This window comes from Melospiza georgiana, chromosome 2, assembly GCF_028018845.1.
Source record: "Melospiza georgiana isolate bMelGeo1 chromosome 2, bMelGeo1.pri, whole genome shotgun sequence".
Classification (NCBI taxonomy): Eukaryota; Metazoa; Chordata; class Aves; order Passeriformes; family Passerellidae; genus Melospiza; species Melospiza georgiana.
In genome coordinates, this window is record NC_080431.1 from 62,172,467 (window position 1) to 62,191,380 (window position 18,914).

General features: G+C 38.3%; 1 protein-coding gene across 2 annotated transcripts in view; it reads right to left on the minus strand.

The window, feature by feature from the left end:
* Positions 1-18,540, minus strand: part of NUP58 (nucleoporin 58) — a 35,991-nt gene extending 17,451 nt beyond the window's left edge. The window contains exons 1-12 of one of the 2 annotated variants that reach the window (XM_058045059.1): positions 18,362-18,540; positions 14,604-14,743; positions 13,249-13,284; positions 11,700-11,852; positions 10,530-10,664; positions 9,914-10,024; positions 7,174-7,198; positions 6,667-6,732; positions 5,864-6,038; positions 4,519-4,598; positions 3,768-3,886; positions 1,548-1,630 (exon numbers count right to left, since the gene is read on the minus strand). In XM_058045059.1, coding sequence (XP_057901042.1) covers positions 1,548-1,630; positions 3,768-3,886; positions 4,519-4,598; positions 5,864-6,038; positions 6,667-6,732; positions 7,174-7,198; positions 9,914-10,024; positions 10,530-10,664; positions 11,700-11,852; positions 13,249-13,284; positions 14,604-14,743; positions 18,362-18,474 — 1,236 coding nt within the window. In that variant the 5' untranslated portion in view covers positions 18,475-18,540. Of the gene's footprint in view, positions 1-1,547; positions 1,631-3,767; positions 3,887-4,518; positions 4,599-5,863; positions 6,039-6,666; positions 6,733-7,173; positions 7,199-9,913; positions 10,025-10,529; positions 10,665-11,699; positions 11,853-13,248; positions 13,288-14,603; positions 14,744-18,361 lie in introns of both variants that reach the window. The other variant, XM_058045058.1, reaches the window with a different exon arrangement.
* Positions 18,541-18,914: the final 374 nt, after the last annotated feature.

Below are 18,914 nucleotides of genomic sequence, written 5' to 3' on the forward strand. Positions count from 1 at the left end.
TCACAGCTCTGCCTTCCACAAACCATATCATAACCATCAGGTTAGGCAGAGACCAGTTTCAAAACTGCTCTCCCCTTCTAGCATCTTGTAGCTGAGAAACTAAAACAGAGGGTTATAATGACAGATTCACTTAAGCAGTATGCATCTTTCTGCTTTTTGATGCTCTATTTATAAAATGCCTTCCAAAATACCAGCATCCATATTCACCCACTAGATTAAATCTCAAAAAAAATTTCCCAGAAGAAAAATCTTCAAACCACTGCCTTAATTTCAGGCAATAGAATTCTACTCTAAACTAAAGAAAAGTCTTTCCTGTTCAGTCACACTGACAAGTACTGAAGATGCTATGGCTTACATCTGCACACTAATCCAGCTGTTCATATGTATCATCACAAAGACCACTGCACAAACTCAGGCTACACTCAGATCTCAGAAGCCACGAGCCCTGAAAACATTTGGGAAACCTTTTGTGCAATTCTGCTGAAAATATGGATGAACTGATGCATTCTACACCTGGCAGCAAAACTGAAGGAATTAAGAGCAGCACAAATACCTGCTGGCAGGTATTTGTAAACCAGTGAGTATCTATGCTGACAGAAGCAATGCAATGAATCAAGATCATACAAGATCCTCAGTATTTCTGAACTTCATTCAGAAAAAGTAAAAAATTTCAGATGTTTCGCGAACTAGCAATGCAGCGCAGAAGAAGCTCAGAGAAGGAAACCAGAAGAAGTTTTAACAGAGCTATTTCCATTAAGAAAGTCACTTAGCAGAAACAAATTGAAACATTTATACTCTTCAAGTTGGTTTGTTTTGGTTTGGTTTTTTGTAGCCAGGAAGGATTCTGATGCTTTCAAGAAAAATCATGGATTGAAAGGATTGGAGGACAGTGACATTTTGTGAACATATCCAGAACAGTAAATGGGAAAACGGAAATGGAATGAGCCCTAGTCTGTGATGGAAGAAACAGGCCTAATTAGGACCTTTGATACTTTTATTTTTCTTTCTACAAATACTACTTACCCTGAAAGCCAGGTTTAAAAACAATAAATGAACAGCACACAACTTTCTAACCAACACTCCTTGATATGCTGAAAAATCTTACATATGGAAAGTCACTTTTTTTTTTCTCCTGTTACCTATTTGAGCAAGAGCAGATTTAGATCATCTTTGCTTGAGATCAAGAGGTCATTGGGCAAAAATCAAAACATACAAGCATGATCTTGAAAACAGACATTTTAAAAATCAACAATTAGAAGGAAAGGAGTTAAATGAAAAACATTTTGTAACACAAATGATTGTGGTCAGTTGCTGTCATCCCAATTAGTAAATACTTTATATGCAATTTCAGTTGAACAAAAGCTAGTTTTTAATCAGAGCACTTCTCCAGGACAGTTTGAAAATTTTAAAAGCAGTCAATTTAAAATAAGGACAAAAAAAAAACCCCCAAAAACAAAACCACCAAACAAACAAACCCAAAACAAAACCACCTGAAGATGACCCTTTACAGGCATACAGGAAATACACAGGAACACATCAAAACATACCTTTACATTTTCATGTATTGACTGAAGTTGTGCAGCTAAAGCTACAAATGTTTGATAGATTTTCTGCATAGCCATAGACAAATCTGTAAGATGCACATAAAATATTGGTAAGTAACAATCTCATTATCAGAAGAAAAGATTTCGTGTTTGTACCAAAGTAAGGAAATCACTTAAAACCCATACAGCACACAAAACACAATTTCATGAAATGAGATTTGAGCAAGAAATTGGGTGCCACAAATTATCCAAGGATTTGGATAATTAATTAAAAATAATTAATAAATGTTAATTAATTAATTATAATTAATAACTTTCCGACAGGGCTTCCGACTTTATTTTGAAAGGTACTGTTTTCTCAGATTTATTTTTATATATATGGTAAAAAGCTTCCTATGACTCCATTATATAGAAAAAGTAACATTTAAACTAATTGTAACCTAATTACATAGGAACTTTATTTACCTCACTGGCATTTACCTAGATACATTAAATCAGATTTGCTTGCCTTTGTATATATTTTCCACTCTTTCTGACTTAAAACATGCTTAAGTGTTCAGTTGATTTTGTAAGAAGTAGTAGAATGAAAGCTTTATTTACATTTTAAAGACATAATTAATAAGCATCACAGGATCTCTTAATCTGGCTCTACCAACGAGGATATCAATCAGAGAAAGACCAACAGGGAGCTTCTTGCCTTTTATTTGGGATATCCTATTTCCCACAGAGATACAAAAGTATTTTCAGGGCACTGACCCAACACTAAGGCAAAACCTTAGCACCAAAGGGAAAATCTCAAGGATTTTGGCAGAATGAGGTATCTGCTCACAAAAAAATGCTGTTCTCATAGAAGCACTGAAACAATGTACCAAAGTGGAGGACAGAAAAGTACTGAAGTTGTTCTCTCATTGTGAAAAGATCAGCTACTATGTTTCCTCTGAATGATACATATAGCCTGAACACAAATATATTTAGATATATGTACACTGAAATGCATATAGTAGCTATCAAGTTCTTGAAGATGTATAGATCTAGTAATGATTCTTGAACTGAATGTTTGCCTGTCCATAGAGGAATTTCACCCTTGAAAAACAGGAAAGCTGTAGAATCAATTCATGCCAGCCCACAGGGTTGTGGAAGCAGCAGTATCTAGGAAGACTGGTCACAAGTTTCAAATTGGTCTGGAGGCAATTTGCTGATACTGACACTACAAGATATTGCAAAATTTTCAGGACATTGAGTCATGGAAATCTGCATGGCAAACGAAGTTTTTTTCTGTATGATAACAGCTACATATGCAATAGTGTTGACTAGATCACCAGGTACTGCTGACAATATGCTCAAACTGACACAACAGATTGAACCTTGCCTACACAAGCAAGGAACCTTTTCGTTATAGCAGAAATTGCTGAAAACCTTAGGAAAACCTGTGAAGGCATCCTTCTCATTCTTGATGGAGAAGACGGTCACACAAAGATAGAGAACCCTCAAGATTCAGCAGATCTTTTACTATGGAAGCTAGATCTAGACAGTCCTCTTGCTTTTTGACATATAAAGTCCATATAAAATTTGTGCACCATTCTGTGATGGCAAGATGTTCAAGTAGCACTTAGCACAAAAAGACAAGCACTTGAAATCATTACTTATTGCAGGACCTGTATCTAAAATGGCCCAGAATATAAAGCTGTCTATGACCACAGGAATGGTAAACAACCAGAAGACTACTGCCCAGAGGTCAGCATTCTTTGACCAGAGAGATTTTCTCAAGATTGAATGATGTGGCAGCAAACAAAATAAAATGTTCTCAGTTGTTCAGAATTGACAGCAAAACCAACAGGCTGCAAACTAAGGAAAAGTTCTCATTTTGATCTGGTGCTGACAGACCAGGCACCCACATTTGTCTGGCCAGAAGGCCAGTGCAAAACAGAAGGTGCCAGACATCAGCTAGATGGTGAAGGGAGATGCAGATGTAAAAACAAACCAGGCTTAAAAATCGCAACTCAGTAAATGGATCCATGTTAAATAGCTTAAGAACCCTTATGAATGGAACTTTTAATTCCAAATCTTTACCTTGAACAACTACAGAATTCATCTGAACACTAATTTGTTCAGTACATTAAATGAGAAAACCCAACAACGAAAGAGGGGAAAGTTTAATTACTAAGTTATCATTATAAGTTGCTAAATTCTTTGTGTACAAAAGATTAGAAGTGAAACATTTACCTTGTGGAGTTATGTGTGAATTATTTGCTTGAGTAGCAAGATGATTCTCCAGTTCTTCAATTTGTTGCCTGTACTGCTGCAGCTGTACTTCAAACTGCTCGACCAAGATTCTGAAGTAGCTAGATAAGTAATACAGTGAAATTGCATGATTAAACTTTACTAATTTGTCTGAAATTTTTTACCTGATCTCTGTTAGCCGCCAATTTTTGTTCAATTAATTGCACAGTTAGGTTGCATGACATTGTTGATGTCACTCTACAATCGCAACAAGAGTGAAGGGTATTTTTCATGTTGAAGACACAAAGATAATTTAAGTGAAGAAATAAAACACCGATTCTATGAAGCATTCCGTACACATGTTACAAGAAGCAAGGGAAAAAAATCATATTATGAAGTTCATAGAATCTTTAAACAGTTGGGTTGGACTAGATGACCTTGAAAGGTCCCTTCCAAATCCCCTGCCATAAGAAAGGACATCCTGACATTGAATGCTTCCAGGGACAGGGCATCCAATATGTCACTGGGCAACTTTTTCCACTTTTACCACGCTCATCGAAAAAGTTTCTTCCTTGAATCTGCCGGCTTCAGTTTAAAATCATTGTCCCCGTCATAATAGGCCCTATTAAAAATTCTATTCCTGCTTTTTGTACAAGTCCCTGTTAAGTACTGAAAGGCTCCAATAAGGTATCCTCAATTTTCCTCTTCTTCAAGGTGTATTATTGACTATTTTCTACGAGTAACAGTAACTTACTCTGCCGGGGCTGTATTTTCATGCTGAAGACCAGGAGGAGTTTTCTGTGTTCGCAATGCTATTTCCGCATTCTTTAGCTCCTAAATAAACAAGAGAAAATTAATAAAATATAAGCTTCTGCACAAAGTGTTCAAAAATAAAAATGCTAGGACTCTACTCTTCACTCACATTAAGTATTTTCTTCATGTATTTAACACTGTGATAAAATTTGATCAGAATTTATCCAAAGAACTGACTATCAGAAAGTTGGAGAACTGCAAATACCAACAAAAGTTTGGGGACAGAACAAAAGACAGCACATACTGAAAGCACATTAAGTGCTCACAAGTTGAGAAAATACTACAGTAAACTGTCAGAGACAATTTTTTTAATTTTACTTCAGAAATATTGTAATTATTGAGGGGTAAAGGGGGAAAAAAGCAATAGTCAAGTACAAGGAAGCAACACACCTAAAAGAGAAAAAATAGGAAAAAAAGGATTATTTTGACTTTTTAAAAAAACATAAATCACGTTAGAAAAATGCCTATGGAAATTATAATGTTATACATGATAATTACAGTATACACTTCTGCTTAATACTTCCTAATGATTTTACCATTAAGAATTTCTCAGTGCCTGGTTCTGTGACTATACTCAACTGAATTATGTACAGAAATATAAAAATATCATTAACTAGCTTTTGTTTTCATAGAAAATTGTTGAAAAGCGGCAACTATAGAATACAGAAAAACATCAAATTTTTGACTTGAGAATTAATTATCACTTATTTACATGCTAGTTGAAATAAAGGTGGTACAGAACTTGAAAAGCATCTGCATCAGAACTTGAGATCAAACTGTCTGCACAGTTCAGACACACACTGGATGTGACTTAAGTTCCCTAAATGAATAGTAGTGCTTATCAAGAAATTTTGGTCCCTAAAACATTATAGGGTAATCTGTTTTTTTTTCCTCCAAAGGAAAGCCATCAGAAGAACATGTCTTTGTATTTTTGCTGCTCCAGAGTCTATCATGTTGTTACAAATGTGTCTTCACTAGCAGCTGAATGTACTACTAAAATTGAACTAAAGTGCACAAACATTCCTGCCTATCGCCTTTGCTATGTAGGACTGCTTTCCTGAATAGAAGTCATTTTACTGCTGTTGTACTTATCTAAAAATACTGACAGCACAAATTTCAGTTTCTCCCAGTAACTTTAAAGAGATTAGAAGTGATTCAATTTTTCATTCTGTTTACAGCTGTTTAATGGGGACACATGTTAACTTGACTGATAAAAAAGGCTAGCTATTCTATATGAAATAATCAGCATAAAAACTCTACATTACAAAGGTTATATTCAATTATACCTGTGCAGTTTCAACTTTCAGCTTGTCAATATTAAGAATGTTTCTCTGTAACCCACTGGCAACTACAGAGAGAAGCTGTTTCAAAGCTTTAATGTCTTCTTGAACTTTAAGCATCGCTTTAGAGGACATTCTACTAATTTCTTCCTGAACTTGTTTTTGTTCTTTCACAAATTTCCTGGGGAAGGTAAAAAAACAGGGGTGGGGAGGAAAGAAACATTAGATAATGAACCTGAAGTACCCATGTGTTTACCTCTTGTTCACATTATTTAAACAGCTATTAAATTTATTTTTCCAAAACCAAGTACTGAACAGTAAAATTACCATAGGGCATAGTACTATCTTAACTCCTAGCATGCTAATACTGTAAATAACCGAACCAAAACAAAAGCAATCCCCCTTCCCCAAATTCCTCAATTTTAAATAGCAAGCGTTTAAAAATGTTACGTTGACCCCTGACAAACTAAGATATACAGAACATTTTATATATACAGTAATACATGAGCATCTGTGTAAAAGCAATTATCACTTTGAACTCACAAATACAAGGCATGCAGCCCAGTCTACAAACCATTTCCTTCCTGCCCGAGAGAAGACACTTATAATTCTCTATTCCATACAAGATCCAAGATGCACATGCAATACGGATATAAGGTTCAATGCTCACTATGCATGTGCAACAGGCTTAATACTCTGAGAAAAATGTAGCCTTCATGCAGCCTGCAGGAACATGTTCTTGTCACAGAGCATCAACAGTATACAATACTTTAGCTAAACAACCATCATAAATAAAAACCACTACTCACTGTAAATTTTCTACATCTTGACATATAACTGGAGGTAGATTTTCATCCTTCAGCGCTTTGCTATCTCTACGAGAGACAATGAATGTTTAGGTGGTCCTTCAATACTGCCAAACATTTTTACATGTCTAGTAAATATCACTGAACATTCAGGTGAGTGATTACACAGTTTTGCACTCACATTGCATGAATATTGCAACTAGGAGTGACTTGGATTAACACACACAGATCCTATGCCAGGGTTCAAGCCCGTGGTGTGAGAACTTTGCAAGTTTGCAGAAACCACATTTCAGATCAGATGATCGGTCTATGGCAGATGCCAGATAAGCTGTAGGTGTTGCATTTGAAGGAAGAATTGCTTAAAATCATGACCAAACATTACTAAATTATCTATATGGCAAATGTTGGTTATGCACATCTTTTTTTCAATATCAAACCAGCAGAAAAGTGAAAATATTTGTTTAGTTTTTTCTATTACAACATGGAACATAAAGAAAATCTGACACTTACTCTGGCCTTGTTCCTGTTTTGTCACCTAGAAGACAAAAACTGTAGGTCATAAATAAAGCTTTGAAGAACAAACAAAAGAATCTTAATGAGATTTTAAGGAAGAACTAATGACTACAATCTACTTCATTTCTCATGATAAGTGGAACAGACTAGGCTAGCTGTAAGAAAAAATGGGTTTTAATTTACAACCCCTTCAGAGGTAACTATATTTTCAGGAACAATGGCTCAACAATTGAAGTGCTGACTTCCTGGCACTCAGAGTAACAACCTCTTGTGTCACTACACAATTCACTACAAACACATGAACAACTGCAGTTGCATAAGAAACCTGTTCTGCTTATGCAACCTCAAATTACTCTGACCTGAACCCACAAAACATTCAAGTGTTTAAATTCAGCAATGGCAGACTCCTCTCAGATATGAAGGAATTGAACACTTGCCCACTGAGCTTCCTCAAAGAATTCTGCTATTGCATTAATTCCAGAAGTGAGTGAGATTTTACAGAACTGAAAATACTATGGCTTACCTGCCACCTACACACTCTACACTGCACATCTGTGGATCAAGATGCCAAATGCCTCTGAGTGACAGAACAGAGCTGAAAACAGCATCATGCATAACAGGGCACAATTATTTCTAGTTATGGCTGTGGCAGTAATTGCATTCCATCCCACAGCAGTCTGCAAGGAAGAGCACTCACTCAGCCCAAGAAAAGGGCTTCACGTTCTTCAGCTGAATCTAATTCACATCCTGTCAGAGCCACAAAGGCAGAAAGCAGCTACACAGCTAATGCTAGTACCACAGACATTTGAAGCTGCAAAAGTCAGTTCTCCTGCCAGCAGAAAGTATTACTTTTAGAAGCAACATCTATTTAAACTGTTGGTGGACTGTCACCCAGGACTTTAGACTGATTGCACTCACAAAAATTCCCTATGGCTTCTACTAACGGGAAAAAATTATCTACACGAAATTAGAGGGGAAAAAAACATGATGGACAAACACCAGAATTTAGGACTTCATCTAAATGATAATCTAAAAAATAGGTAGAAAGCTATGCACACTTTACTTTTGTACTCCAGACACTTCTTTCTATTGAAGTTGTTGCTGTATGTCACAATACTTACAGGACACAAATTTGACATCAGATTTTGCTACTGTCTAGGCAAGTAAGTGCTTCAGATTTTACTTTTTTTAACATTCTCTTAGCAATACAAGAAGAAAATATGAATTAGAACAGGTTTTTATTCCCTGCAGCCATATTTTAAAGAAATACTAGATGATCAGAAGCAAAAACTTTTATTACCAGTTCCAAAAGAGAGAACACAGGCTAGTGCTGGGATTGCTAGGGCACTTTTCTTTCATAGCCATATCACCCCTTTCCTTTCCTTCACGAGCAAAAGGGAAATAAAACCCTCAAAACCATGGTGCCACCACTCTCAAATCTTAATGCAGTTCCTCATATAGTAGTACAAACTGAAATGACAGAACTAAGTAGCAGCACACAGGTAGGGATATTCATAAAGGCTGCTTAAGCTAGCACTAGCCTTTAAGAGAAACCCTTCTGAATTAAAACCTCAAAAAAAGTCTCCTTTGACATTTCCCACTGCTTAGCTAAGGGATCTCTGCTCATCCTGACAGCAACAGTCCAACTCGGCAGTTCCACTATACAACATACAGGGGGAATGCAGGTTACTCATTTAAGTTTCCATCCCAACAGGTGAACTAAACAACACTACTATCAAAGTAGATTTTCACTCTCTAGCTCTCTGGTCCTTTTTTATGATATTTGTATGCTATGGAAGTATTGTGATATCCAAATATTATAGTAATGGAAATCCCCTAAGTGTCAGGGCCTTTTCATTACCCCAAGTTTCAGTAATAAATTCTAAAAACAATCAACATCATCCAGAGTACTCCAGTTTTGACAGTCAATATGTCCTCTCTTTTACAAGTAAAAACACTCTCTCCACGAATTATGCTACTCTCTAAGCTGGTTTCATGGAGCTTATGTATTTTCTTCTCTTTTAACTGTTGGCATCCCTAATTCAAAATTTCAGTCCTGAATGAAATAAAGAGATTAAATCAACAGATTCCCCAGTAGAAGCAAGGCAAATTAACAAGAGTCCATATGTCAATGCTCAATATTCCCTTACTTAAGTACTTTAAAGCTATCACAGAAGTAAAGTTTTTATAACTGCTTTTAACAACCTGACAGAACATCTCATATATAACTACACACCACCAGAAGCAGTTTGGAAGAGTAACATCTAAAATTAGGACACTTTAGTTGTGCAGGCTTTCAAAAGAAAAAAACAAGTTTAAGATCTGTTACAGCTGGACAACAGCAATTTCAACCCAGTGCTCTTCATACTTGTAACACACTACTTAAACATAGCTCTGCTCCTCCCTCTAGTGACAATCTGACGCAGAGCAGAAACCTGTGATGGGATCTCTGCAAGCAGCTCTGAGTCTTCACTCCCAAGAAGCTCAAGGATTTACAGCCTGGTTCTCAAGCTTATATATATTTTTAAATTAATAATTAGTATTACATTGCATTTGCAAACACAATCTTGTTCTTCTGTACAAACACAATATCTAAGAATGAAATCAACTGAAATGCCTTTGAAAGAGCGACATTAAAGTTGTCAACTTTAATCCCACATTCCTAACCCAATAAAAGTCTTTGCTGCAGTGATCTGATAATCATCTCAATTTAAAAAATGTTTTAAAACAAACTTACTCTTTTTGTCTGAAGAACTGCTAAAATCAATGCCACCAAGCCCTTCACTGGCAGTAGTTGAAGGAGCTGCAGTTGTCCCCAGAGACAAACCCAAAGCATTCTGCCCAAGTCCTACAAAAAATCCAAACAGTATTTTCACCTTTTGCAGTGTTACCAAGACTACAACAACAGCACAAATTCTTCCTCTAGAGCTAAAAAAGGAAGCAATGAAATGACAGTGAAGTCTCTGACAACAACACTGACAGTAAAATATTTTATTCAGACCAACACACATCAAAAATAAAGAGCTTTCCATTTCTCCATAGATAGTCATGTATCATTGTTCTCTCCCCATATGTCATCAACTTCCTTGAGGCAATTATGGGAATGACAAAGATTCCCTTATATTTTCACTTTCGAAAAAGTGTTCAGTAAAAATTAATTTAAGAAAGGAGACAATTTTTTCAGTTTCATTTTTATTGTCTATGGATAGCAACACTGTTCTTAACTTCTTAACACTGTTAAAAACTACACTTCCACAGTGTTAACACTTTGTATAAACTAAACCTTACATTGTACAATCACACAGTGAATGTCATTGTTTCGAGACAGGAGAAAAAACTAAAATAACTTTCACCTGTTGCTGCTGTGCTTGTATTCTGGAAGAGTGAACCTCCTAAGCCTGCTAAGGCTCCTCCTAAGGAAAGGCCTGTGGAAGCAGTTGTAGTTGGAGCAGTTGTGCCACCCAAATTTAATGTAAAGCCAGTAGTTCCTGTAGAGAAAAGAAACCAGATTAATGCAGACACTGCCTTCAAATACATCCATAGACAATCTAAAATAACTGAAAGGTCTGAACAGCAACAGCATCTTTATCATAATTGGATAATAAATGTTTTTATTTCCTGCAGAGTTTTCACACAAAGCCATAACCTTTTGAATTACATGTTATTTTGCTTTGCAACCTCATAACCCTAATTAGTCCATATTTACCTGCAACTATACAAAAATTGTGGCAGCCGCCCAGACCATTACAGATTCTAGAACCTAGGACAGAATTTATTTTACAGCATAACTGAACTAGTAAATGACAGTGATTTTTATATTAAAATGCTGAAATTTCATTGTTTTAACATTAAAATATTTACACAAGACACATACTACAATAACATTTCCATGGCGGTTTGAGCTGCCTTCTGGAATACCAATTAAAAATTATTAGTAATAAAGGGAAGAACTGAGTAGAGAAAGACCACAGGCATAAAGGGACAGTGAACAGAGGACACTGAGCTTGGAGAGGTGAGCTCAAACGCAGACTTCAAAAGTTAAGAAAAATAAATCTCAAATACCATCATGCATGGTGCAGTTCAGCTGAGTTAAATATGATGACAGAAATGATAATATGAGAAGTAATTTAAAATGTTTAAAAACATTATTTCCAATGCTAGTTAACCATTTCAGGCCATTCCCAATAGGCAGGCATTTCCCAAATTTGCAGCTGCATAAGCAGGAAGCTTTCAATCTTTAGTGAGGTCAACAATAAGAAAAATAATTGTACATGACAAATCAGCTCTTGCTACACCTCTAATGACTTGTATTATATGCTGTCTATAGCACTAGGTTCTCTGACCATAATTCTGTCTGTATTAGGGTACCCAAATTTAGAACTCGAGAAGTCAAATGGACCCCTTTATTCATGGACCACAAGATTACATAAATGATAGAAAAACAGATGTGGAACTGTTATACAATAAAGTTTTATTGTTAACAAGCAAACAAAAAATAGGTCTACCCCTAAACATTTTCTTACCTGCTGCAGGAGTTGATGTGAGAGCAGATGATAATGACAGGCCACCCGCTGAGGTAGAAGTAACAGGTAAAGCAAATGGCGTGGCTGAACCTGCAGGTTTGCTGAAACCTAAACTAAAGCCTGTGGTAGCTGCTGATGTGGTGGCAGGTGTGCCTAGAAGAAATCCAAAACCAATTATCACTCTTCAAACATTCTGTTTGAGAATGAAAGCTAAACTCACCACCTCTTCTGCATCTCACTTAACCAGCCTGAGTGACACAGCACAACAGATCACTTGCATCAAGTAAAATATTCCCACAGAACTTTCTAGTGAATTTCAGTGGTTTGCACAGGCATTTTTTGCTCCAGAAATCCTACGGATCCAGTGGGCTTTAATTCTGGACTGGCAATTATACCTACTAGAATCCTAAAACTGTATTAAAAAAAACCTACTTCCACCAAAAGCATCTAGTAGATGACACAAACATTGGAAAATGGAGCTATAAACAATACTGCTCATAACACAGACTACAAATTCCCAATTAGACAGGCACACCAAAATGAATGCAAATGTTGCTCCCTCAAAGCTTTTAAACATTTTTGAAGCAAAACAATTTCTAGTTCCTGCTGTTTTCATAGTAAGAACACATTTCATGTTCTAGAATCCCTATTACAAAGTAAAGGAGTGTGCACGTACGTACTCAAACCACAACAGCAAACACATACTTTGTATTCTCAGAAACTGCTGTTTTGGATGACATAATTTCATCCAGCTAGTGAAAAGAATTAATGTTCATCTGCATAGTACTGACTTCCACATGACTATGTATCACACAGCCTCTCCTGGGTTAGCTGCTGCTTCTCCCTTCTGCCCTTTTGATTTCCTTCTTTATTCAACACTATTTTTAACTATTTATTCATAGTATGGCTTCCTAAGTTCTTTGACTGCATGGTGTCTTGTAGCACCTCCAACCTTAACATTAGTGATAACCAAACTCAGTTACTCCTCAGACCTCAGCTGCTGTTTAAAAAGAAAACAAAATCAAAACCAAGCTAACAGCAACCCATATACTCCTGCGCTTCTAATGACAACTACAAAATACTCACCACAGATGGATCAGAGAAACAAAAAATATTCTCAAAGTCTGTTCCCAGTTCTATCGTCTTTATTTTTCTTAAATAAATATTAAATAAATAATATTCTTCTTACCAAACAAACATGTTCACACAGGATTCACTAGACCAAGAGATTCTGTATGAATGATTCTTTGGTAACAGATCTCCCTTTCCCTCTGCTGAAGGATGAAACTAATTAGGGGAACATAAATACAAAGTCCAACTTCTGACTGCCATTGTTGTACAAGAACTGAATCCTTTAACAAGTAAGAGTGCCCAGAACTTCAGGGCTCCATTCTGATTTACAGCCTTAACATTTGGGTTGCAAAGCAAACAGCATTTAGTTATTGGGGAAAAAGCTCACATTTGATCACTAGCTCCATACATTACAAGAAAGATTTAACTCTTGGGGATTTTTGTCTATGTAATATTAAAATCCAAATTAGGTCCTTACCTAATGTCAGTCCTGTAGCAATAGTTGTTGCTGTTCCTGCTTCAAGAATAAGAACAAATGAACGGGGTAAGAACAGAAATAGAAGGCCACAGAGAAGCTGTGACAGTAAAAAACATGAAACAAAATCCTGAACTAATGAAACATTATGAGACAGCTATTACACAAGCTCTTTTTCTGTAGTGCATTGAAAAATAATATACTAACACAGAAAACAGTATGGGTAAACACCAGAAGCAGAAATTAAAGCATAACTGATTTCAAAAAATGTAACTTGTCTTTGTAAGATGCTGCTAACAGTGAAGCTGATGTTAACACAGCAGTATATTATCTGAAATTTCAAAATTCTAGAAATTGTACCATGTATTTTTTTAGCCACATGGTAGTACATAACATCAGCATGCAAACCAGCAGATTTACAGTACAATGAAAAGGATTTCAGAGTCTAAAGTCCTTGTAAAATCCTGTCTTGGTTTAGGGTTTCTGGCCCACTTTAAAGAGACTATTCTGGACGCAGTGTTAGGCCACTTCATATTTTAAAAACCATCTGATTAGATTATCAAAAGAATCACTGATATAAAATTATCCCAATGTAGGCAACCACAGTAATACAAGCTTTCAGTCTATTGCTGATTTTATTTTTAGTAGATTGGTCCTTAGAACTTTCCCCATCTATTCATATAAGCATACAAGAAGAAAACGACCATTTTATCTGGCAATACTGCAGCAAAGTAAAATTTATTTTTATGTTTGCTTGACAGCTGAAAAAAATCCACCCTGTCAGGAAAGCTTTATAATTTTGTACTCCATTACTGCTATTACGAAGCTGTATGTTCACAGGCTGAATTAGAGACCTAAGAAAATATTCAATTTCCTCAGGTATATTGCATTAAATATCCCCAAACAACAAACTCAGAAATGTTCACTACTGCAGAATTACAAGTATTGCATTACAAATGCAAACAATCTCACCAAGTTTTAAACTACTTTTAAAATCTAAATATACCTCAATCTTAAGTCAATTCTGAGCATCCTGGATGAAAAGTTAAGATTTTTAAAATACACCAGGATTCAAACTACAAAACAATTTACACATAGCCCTGAAAGTTTTCTGGTAATTGCAGTCATCTTTCTGCTGCACTGGTACAACTTAATTCTTAATGAATGATCTTTCAAACTACTCAAAGAAGCAGCTTTATAAAATTGTAATATTATTCTAATATAAAATGGTAGGTAATATTCTAAGCTACAGAATGACTGTAAAAGAGTGAATATTTTAGTATGACCCAGTTTGAGTAAATATCATTTATATCTTCACTGCTGAATCCAAAACTTGCAGTACAAGAATTCTTTTCTACCTGTACTGGTGCTTCCTAGTGTAAAGCCAGTGGTTGATTTTGATCCAAAAAGTCCACTCCCAAAACCCAATGAAGGAGCCGATGTAGTTGCCGTAGCAGTGGAAGAGCCCAGAGTTCCAAAATTAAGTCCTCCTGTTGAGCTATTACAAAATAAGACTATTAGCAGCAACTCTATTTCAAAATGAAAATGCTCCCCCCGCTTACATCAATTTTTTTCAGGTGCCATCATTCACTTTCCCACAAACATCATTCATCACAAACAACCCAGCTGGGCAAGACAGAGTCCAAGCTCACTGCTACTGAACAGAAAGAAGGAGCCCATTCCCCCTTTCTTTCCACAGCTCTGTAACTCCCATTGCTCCCCTGGCAGTAACCCCAGCATTTGTTCAGCCAGGGCTGAGCGGATGGATCTTACTAGACCACTTAGAAATTTAAACTTTTCTCTGCCAGGTATCTCATTCATTCTGCCTAATTGTTCTCTCCATGCTACTGAAAGGAGAGAACAAATGCTAGAGGAAGCACAGAGTTGATAACAAATCTGTATGATCTTTTCAAAGCAGGTTACAAGTCCAGTTAGTTCTCTGACCAGAAATTTCAAACAGTGTTGCTTTCTTTCATTCTTAAGTGATAAGCAGACAGAATCATTCACATCAACACCACAGCTTCACCCTATCTTACTATCAAAACACACTGAAGCATGAATTAATTTTCTAACCAAAATGCTATCCTCTTGCACAGATTCCAACCACACGCCCACTGTATTTTTTCAGACTGTCTACCTGTCAGAAAGTCATAGAAAATCAACTTCCAGATCTACTTTTACAAATGAAGGGGAAGAGAAAGAGCAGAGATAATCAGATCAGTCATCACTAGGAAAATGAAGGCATTAATACTTCTTTTGGGTGACTACACATTTTAAACTTCATGCCAAACAGAAAACAAGCTTTACAATTAGCTTGTTTAGCTGAACACAGGAGAATAATCACGGTTATATCCAGCCAATGAAATTACAGCTACTAGCACCCAGATGAGGCTGTAGTTTTAAAATTTTTCTTCTTATTTGATGAAAGATCAGATGAATAATTTGATCCTGGTCTCATTTGTGAGCCTTTTTAGAAACCAGGTTCAGTTTTCACAAACATTTTGCTTAAGTACAACAGCAACACTGAAATAAAACGCAATTTAGACTTCACCAAGGACTTTTATCTTTTAGATGTTCAGTATTCTCTCATTTCTCCCTTATCTCCTCTCTCTTTGTGTATGAGGGCAGCTCCTAAAATAACAAGTCAAAACACAAAAGTAAATCCAAAAGATACAATTAGCTCTTGAATTAGAACTTTTCAAGCTTTCAATAAAACTGCTCATGGCAAGCCCAGTTGTCTGCAAGTTCAGAACTAGGTGTGAGCTGTTTTTTAGGCAGCAATTTAGGAAGCAGAGTGGCCAAGAAGTTTAGAAGGACAAAGATGCACAAACTGTCGCACAGGATCCACAGCCTTTCAGCTGTCTTTACTCCCAAAATTTCAACATACCAAACTGCAGCACTATGACCTAACTACTTGGAAACTTAAACATAAAACACAGTTCTTCTCTCACTAGTCAAGAGCTTAGGTGTCTCATCTTTCCAGAAGATGACTCTTCTGTGAGAGTTTTTTGTGTTACAGCATTCCCATAGAAGAAAGCTAAGGTACAAGCTGTGATATTTGGCACTACAGGAGGACAAAAAAAACCCAACCCAAACCAACACAAACAAAATGAAGTGGCCTTTTTTTCAAGGTAGAAAGAATCCAAAATGTAGGAACAAAGTAACCGCAGCATTCTCACCAGCAGGAGAAAGCATGGGCGGAAGAACACAGAGGGAAGGTCAGGTCAGTGAAGTCAGGTCTGAACTCTAATTCTAGAACTAGAATGAAGCACTGCCCCTGGCTGAAGAACACAATAAGCAAACAACAACTAAAAAGGAGTGCAAGTACCTGAAAGGCTGCTGGTGCAAAGAATAAATCAGATGGGCTTACATGTCACAGAGGCTTTCAGCCACCAGAATATACTCCTTGGTCATGTGACATTTATGCTTAGACCAGACAATGAAATTCTTTTTCTCCCAACACCTGGAAATATCATCTTAGACCCAGCTCGGAAGAACAGCTTCTTCTTACAGTCTTAAACATGTTCTCAAGCAAATTATCTCAGAGGGATGCTCAAAAACCAGTAAGAAGGCCCCTTCCTCACTGGGATTCTTTGACCAACAGCCCTGAAGACTGATCCTGCTTGTAAAAATAAATAAATGAATAAAAATACAGAGCACCACACTGTTATTACTTAGCACGTATTAAACTTTTTTTAAGTGATAAAAAAAGCCAGCTGAAACATAAACAAAGCCCACCAAACAAAAACATTTAAGTTCAATACACAGTTTTTAAAAGCGCAGATAAACAAGACAAAAGAGTTTCTCTTATTTCAGTACATTTAGAAGAATGGTTTTGAATTAACAAACAGTATTTTAACTTGCTCAGTTGAATCATAGGAAACCTACATTAAGAGGGCATAAAGCAAAAGAGGAAAAACTCTTTATCAAATCTACATAAGCTTTACTGAAAAAGTTAAAAAACCAAGCAAACAAAAAACCAAAAAAAAAAACCCAGAAAGCCAAGACGAGATAACTCAAAACCCCCAAACAACCCCCTTCCTCCTAAACCAAGCAGAAATAACACAACAAAGTCATCAATCTGTCACAACCACAACATTTACATTATTACAACAAACTCAGAAATCTTATTCCCCTCTCCTATGGGCTCCCAAAGAAGCAATACTGCCATTTAACCCAAGAATTAAATGGATGTCTTTCAGATCCAGATGTTCTGTTCTCTCCATCTCACAGTGCTATTTCCTGACAGTTCTAACAGGTATTTCCAAATGTTGCACCTTAAGTGAAGCTCCCTTGAGTAACCACCCCTGTCCATTTAGTTTACACTACAGGGATCAATTCTAAATACATTTGGGAAAGTCTCTGACACAACCTTGATCTTCAACAGAGGTACAACAGCAAGCAGGTCAGAATAAAGACCCTCTGCCAGTCCAGTTGTGTGCAAAGAAACAGAAAATGGGAAAAAAAACCCCAAAACACTAACAAGAAAGACTTACCTATTATTCTGAGAAACCTAAACCATAACGCTTGGAGTACAGAGCCTGCCGTACATCACATGCACGAAGTTCTCCTTTTACTCCAAGATACCATACACCGAATACAAGGTTATTTTTGTTAGAAAGCGTTAGCTCGAACCTGACTTCTGAAACACATACAGAACATCTTTTGGACGCCGAACATGTGTGCCCTGGCACCAACCGTGCTCCACGCCGCGGACACAAACGCGGGCTGACTTCTGAGAGAAACCTGGATGCACATCTGATTCACACCCTGCGTTCAGAGCGCCAGGCTGAACCGTAGAGGGACGCATCCAAAGCCAAAGCAAAGAACAATAAGAACAGCAACTCCCTTAATTATAAGCTGCTGAACAGATCGCTCTCTACAGGCGCAGAAGACAAGGCGAGGGAGGCCGGGGCAGACACGGCGCACCAAGGGCCCTGCGGCCGGGCCTGCCGGAGCCCCGGGCCCGGGGCAATGCCTCGCTCACTCACACACGCACGGGCAGCCCCCGCCCCCCGGGGCCCGTGTTCAGGCTGGGCCCGGGCCCACGCGGCAGCCCCAGGCCGCAGGAGGCTGCGGGCACGGCCGAGCCGAGAGGAGCGGGGAGCCGCGTTACCTCGGCGTGGCGGTCCCGAAGGAAAAACCCCCGACTGCTGCTCCTCCTCCTCCTGCCCCGGCGGCCGCCGTGGAGCCCAGGGTGCCCGCGCCGAAGGAGAAGCCCGTAGACATGGCGGCGGCGGCGGGAGCGGCGGGAAGAGCCGGAGAGCGGGGCCGGGAGCCGGCGGCGAGGGCCGGGTCGCTGGGCGAGCGGGTCGGTGCTGCGGTCGCGGCCCCTCAGCCCCGCATGGCGCCCGCGACCACCTGCGCAGCGAGCGGCGGCACCGAGCGCGCGGACGGACGCCGGCCACGCCGGCCACGCTGCCCTCCGCGCGCCCGCCGCGGTGCACCACGGGACGGCCCGGCGGCCCTTAAAGGGACAGCGACGGGCGGGAGCCGCGCTGGGAGAGAGCGCCGGGGGCGCCGCGTCCGCCTGGGCCCCGGCACCACCAGGGCGGCTGGACCGTGGCACAGATTGACATATAACAGGTTCCCTCTCAACGGCAGGAAACACTGCGGGAGTGACCGAGCACTCACCAGGTTGCCCAAATAAGTGGTCGTGGGGTATCTAA